At 42.2% G+C, this 5823-nt stretch overlaps 1 protein-coding gene across 2 annotated transcripts in view; it reads left to right on the forward strand.

Annotated features, from left to right (window-relative positions):
• LOC118341673 (SPARC-related modular calcium-binding protein 1-like) overlaps nt 1-5823 on the forward strand; it is a 16777-nt gene that overhangs the window by 2408 nt on the left and 8546 nt on the right. Inside the window, exons 2-5 of one of the 2 annotated variants that reach the window (XM_035679991.1) lie at nt 3438-3612; nt 4012-4245; nt 4842-4895; nt 5216-5263. In XM_035679991.1, the coding sequence (XP_035535884.1) occupies nt 3438-3612; nt 4012-4245; nt 4842-4895; nt 5216-5263 (511 nt within the window). The remainder of the gene's footprint in view (nt 1-3437; nt 3613-4011; nt 4246-4841; nt 4896-5215; nt 5264-5823) is intronic. The other variant, XM_035679992.1, reaches the window with a different exon arrangement.

Raw genomic sequence — 5823 nt, forward strand, 5'->3', positions numbered from 1 at the left:
CATGTCATAATGGATTTTTATTTGTGGTTGGATAAGTACCACTTTGGTTACTGTAAATCGCTCTCTAATTCCAAATGTGTTAGTATACGGATAAATCGTCAAAGAGTCAGAAAGAATCTAATAAAACATCTGAGTTCATAATCCAGTTTGGAGTTGGGTAGTCAACAGGCGTACACCCATACGCTATGTCCTCACGATCACTCCCCCTCCTCACTCCTCGTCCTCTCTCCTCTCCTCTTTCCTCTCCCTTCTCCTCCTCCCTCGTCCTCCTTTCCGTCTTCCCCTCCTCTCCTCTCTCCTCTCGTCTCCTCTCCTCCTCCTCTCCTCCCTCCCCTCCTCTCCTCGTCCTTCAGACACCAGTCCATAAATTTGGTGTTAAGGTGTGCGCATTAATTTACAGATACAAAGTCGAAAATCAGGAATTTTTTGAGAGCTACATTCTGTGTTAATTGCACTCTCCTGTGTGACCACTGTTAAACGACAAGCCAAGGGACACTTCATGCACTTTAATTCCTAGAATAAGATGACTGTAAGCGTTACCAAGTATGAAAAGATGGCTTCATTAGTAAATTATTAACCTGTTTCAAATATTTGAACTAACAATTCATATATAAGAGAATTATAAGTATGTCTAGCTCTAGTGTGCCAGTATCCTCAAGAGGGGATCGTCAGCACATCGTTCTATATGCTGAGTCATGTTCATTGTTGTCATTGTACTAGTTACCTGTGACACAGAGACTCCCAACGCATAATGGCAGCAACAGTAGGACCTGACACACACGAGCGTGAGGTAGCCATGAGGATAGACAACTCGACTCTCAACAACTTCGCAGCTCATGGTTCTGACTATAGCGTGCGCCGTTGCGTTTACCATATAATCGATATACAGAGCAAAGAGTGTTCAAAATTGGACTGATGATTTTTGTCAAACTATGACAGGCAGTCACCAAGTTCCAACGGTATTAAGCTATGTATTGCAAACTGGGAAAACTAACCTGGCCTGGTGCTCCCAGGCTATTATAGATGTCGAATGAGGAGACTTGGTTTTCCCTCATTGGCTAGCTGTTATCTATTGCAACGCGTGCCTTAGAGAGAGCTTATCAGATAGATGAGATTAAAGTGACAAAAGTTTGTTTATGAGTTATGTCGCATGATTAGTATCGCTGCATTGCCAGTATATCTTGCTTACATCGCAGATTACGTCTTTAAAATTTGTGTTCATTTATATCTTATTGCACAGTAACGCGTGGCCATAAGCGCAGCAGTGCTGCCTGAAGTACCTCCTAGTCTGCTGTCTGCCAGCACCTCCCTCCTTACTTCACTATTCTTCATTTTACCTTGCTTTGATAGACCAATGCCTTCCGAATGGCATAACATACAAACACATTGTAGCTCCACCTGTCATTTGCTACTACCTGTTATTACACTACTTGACTATACTGATAATATCACACTCTATACAGTTTAAAATAATTTAGTTGCTCTGTTTCACTCAATTTGACTTTCTGTTCATAAAATTCACTTTTTGGTTATTCCCCTTCAAAGCTGAGATATTCCCACCACTATATTTTGTCATGAACTTAAAGAGCCGGGTTGCTGACAGTTGGTCTTTGGTTGAGGCCAACTCCCTGTTACCTCTCTCTACAACACTGCGTGGCGCCCCACCTACTCGGCGTCTGCTCCTTTTCTAACAGGCATTACAACAGTGTCAATGCATCTGTGGTTTTATATTGTTTAATGCAGTTTATACCATTTGTTTGATTCAGCATCTCACAAAACAGACATTCACATTTGCCTCGAATGGACAAGGAGACAAATGTTTCAGAAGGGCAAGCGACCTGACAATACCTGGTAATGACTGACAAAGAATGATTTTTGTGCCATTCCTGAGTCCGCATCTAAAACAGCAGGAATCTGCACCGTGGACATTAAGTAGAGTTTTGATTTGTGTTCTGGTGAGTTGTTCTGTATTTGTATTTTCATGTACAGAATGAAACTCTGATGTTTGAGAATGATAAAGTGATTTGTGCTAAAATTAAAGGTCCAGTGTGTAACATTTAGAGGCTCTATTGGCCAGGAAATGAATATAATATGTCATTAGGTTATTTTAACATGGCTTTAGAAGGGGCTTTGTTTTTTCATGCGAGTTGCTGGCCACCGTAGTTTCTCCTACACAGACGAAGGCTGCAAATGGTTGCATATCTGCAATTTCAACACCTAGATGCCCCGTTAAACCCTGCACACATGTCCTTTCCACTTTTCTTGGTAAGTTAATATTTTGAAAGTGACAAATTTCATAGTCTCATTGTGCTGCTCCTGATCGACACAAGAAAACCTGTCTGTATGCAAGAAAGCATAAAAGTTTCCCTCCATGCCGTTCTGACCCCTCTGCGTCTCTACAGCGTTTATTTTGCTAATGGTGGCACTTACAGTGACCAGGCATTTACTGACTCTTTAGAATATGATTAAATTTTGCACTCATAAAAGAGAAATAGCATCGTACGACAATAAAAAGCTGTTTGGCTTAAGTATCAGGGTTGCAATGAAAGCTTTGTTGGAGGGAAACGTGTTCCATTGGCTGGTTAGACTTTTATAGAGCTATTTCCTAAAATATTTACTGTCAGTGACCTCGTTTTACATTTGTGTAAAAGCTCCTATTTAGCTAGAAAAAAACGTCCTGTGTAGAAGATTTCTGTCAGGCAACAAAGCCAATTGCCCTCCTCCGCTCTTCTCCCCCCTCTCTCCCTCCCTCCTCCTCCCTCCTCCTCTCAAGTGTCCTGACAAGCAAGACGAGATGGAGACACAGCATCTCTCCTGCAGGGAGGATGCTGCCATCCTCACCTCAGTTAGTGGAGTTTTTTCACTCATTAGTTTGCTAATTTGGAGCTCTCACAGGTAAAAAGACAGGTGAGGGGAAGAGCCACCAGCGTTTTCACTCTCTGCCTGTGCTCAGCCATCCTGAAATGTTTGCATGCTTCAGGTGTGTTGACTGTTGTGACACTCACTTTCTCACCCTCTTTCATTGTGCCTCTGTCCTTGTTTCCTCTCTCCTTCAGTCCAGTTTTTGCAGGCGTGACATTGAGAGCCTGACACACTAGCAGCCAGTTCATCCTTCAGGCTATAAAAGGCCTTTTTAGTGTATCTCTTCTTTCCACCTGCAGTGTTTGGGACAGTTTTGTTCATCCCAGTTGAACAGCTGTCAGAAGACGGTCAAAGGTTTTGACTGATACACCTCTCTGTTGTTGTGGGTGGTAGAGAATTACAGGAGGGAGGAAACATGGATGCCAAGTGGTGTTGCTCTGTGTAAGCTGCTGCAGCACAAAGTAAAGAAGACAGCGGTGCACATTTGTACTGTGTGCTCTTAACAGCAGCATGTAGTTCCCAATAGCTGGGTAAAGATTTTAATAGAATTATTTCATATGTTTGTGTGTTTGCAGCCTTTCCTGATCTCAGAGAACATGTGGCCTCGCGGTTGTGTCCTGGACTGCCAGAGGGGGCGCAATAGAGCTGTGTGTGGTAGCAACGGCAGGCTGTATAAATCGCTGTGTGCCTTCCAGAGGGCACAATGCATCAACACACAGCTCCGCCTCGTCCCGCGAGCACACTGCTCAGGTACACTCCTTCACAGCTACATCATCACAACCTGTTGATGATGCTTCCCACGTCGCTCATACGTTAACTGACTGCAGCTCCCTCAAGACAATGTGGATGTAGTACTATTTTGCATAAAACTATAACATGCATGCAAAACTAGACACAATATATAAGGACACAACAGATGAAACCCAATGAAGCTAAACAAAACTTATTATATGTAACTTATTTCTTTAATGAGCCTGCCCATAATAAGAGGAGACTTAAAGAGTAAATATAACCAGACTGCTTCTAGTGGTCTGCCTCCTTGTACAGCACCTCACAATGCACCAACACAACGCTGATCACTGATGTGTAGTCACAAGTACAAAAGACAAGCATGTGGATGCTAATGTCTTGATTTCCCTTTTGTTTTAGATCCTAGTCAGTCCAAATGCCAGCTGGCCCGGACTCAGGCCCTGGAGCCCAGTGCTCACAACAGTGGAAGCCATGTTAGCCTAGCTGCTGCTGTCTTTGTGCCAGAGTGCCACCCGGACGGTCACTTCCTGCCAGTGCAGTGCCACAGCCAGACCGGATACTGCTGGTGCTCCACGCCTGATGGCAAACCTGTCAGCGGCACCTCAGTCCTCCATCTGACTCCCAACTGCACTGGTCAGATAGACTTTATTCAGAGTTACACAAATGTGTGAACAATTAAAGGAAAATCTGCCTTCGTCAAAGATTCTCAAAGTGCCTGTGGAGAATCTGTTTCTACACTCACTTTTTCCCTTTAATTTGTCACCTGTGTTTATGTGGTGCATCTTAAAAATCAATATCATCTGTGCTGCCTTTATACCATATAATGAAGAGATTAAGTGTTTGCTCAGGTTGTGTTAACTGAGGAGGATTAACACACGGTATAGAAAGTGATTTTCACATTTTGTACTGTTTTCATTGGTAGTCTTAGGATCCTCTTGTCATAGAAAAACCTGTACACCTGTAAAGGATATAAAGTCCCTTTGGTGTTGATAATTAATCCTCAGAATTAATGGGTTTATGGATTATTAATATTATAATTCTACCTTTATTTATCATATAACTAACTACTTTTTGCTCAGTATAACCAGTCTCCGGCTGCTGTTTAAGAAGATTTTGAACAAATATTTGAGGCCACATTTATTTACTACCACATTTAGAATTAATGAAATCTGCATGGAAGTTCGCTTATTTTCCACACTGAGGAGTTTTTAAAATATTTTCCAAAACAGATCACATCACCAAATTGGCTCAGATTATGGATGCAGATTCAGCTCCAATCCAAGGTGAGAAAGATGTTTCACTCCAAATTCCCAGGCAGCATTGCTCTCTGCATTCACATTTTATATATCTACCTGAATATATACTCATGCTATACATTCACTGTAAAGTTACTTCTGTATGGTTCTCATTTAAAGTTTTTTCTGGGTTTTCCTGGCATGACACTAGTTGTATCCCTGCCAGACACACCTAAAGGAACCGCTCCACATGCCAGGACTCCAAAAATGAGAATTTTCACTCCATTCTCCCCTGATTCTTCACACGCTTTCCTCCTCAGTTTCCTCCCTCATTCTGGTTATTTTCACTCTCTTTTCTTTTGTTCCAGATGGAGTTGGTGAACCGGAGCCTACACTGAACCCCAGAAAACCTGCAGGTGACAAACTGAACCTTCTCCGATAAGGATCCTGTGTTGTACACATTTACATAAAAACCATCAGACCGTGCCCGCACTGAATACACATTATCCACTTACCAATAAACCACTTTCATCCAAGCTATGTAAAACTCCCACCAGCTACTCCAAACTCAACAGCCAAAACAAATACTTGCCAAGCCAATTCCCTACTCGAAATGTACAGCTGTACACACAGTTTTTTCTTTAAATTTCCAGTAACCTAGGTCTTTAACCTAGCTTTAGGGGATTTCAAAGCACCTATTATCAATATTTTTAAAATAACAAAGTACCAAATGACAATATAAGCTTTATGACACAATGTCACTGTTTTGGTTCACTCTCACTGCTCTCGTAACACCGTCTTTGGCTGCAGCAGACAGCTATTTTCAGTGCAAAAGCTCACTCTACACTACCCGCATAGCATCAGACAACAGACAGACACAGTTAGAGACTACCTGGTGGACACAGTAGAGCATTTAGCAGCTAAAGAGAAAGACTTTTCCCTCAGAAGTTGGTGGAGACCAAAACAGAGCACAAAA

Source organism: Morone saxatilis, unplaced genomic scaffold (genome assembly GCF_004916995.1).
Source record: "Morone saxatilis isolate NCDOM2014 unplaced genomic scaffold, NCSU_SB_2.0 Contig8, whole genome shotgun sequence".
In the NCBI taxonomy this organism is placed as follows: domain Eukaryota; kingdom Metazoa; phylum Chordata; class Actinopteri; family Moronidae; genus Morone; species Morone saxatilis.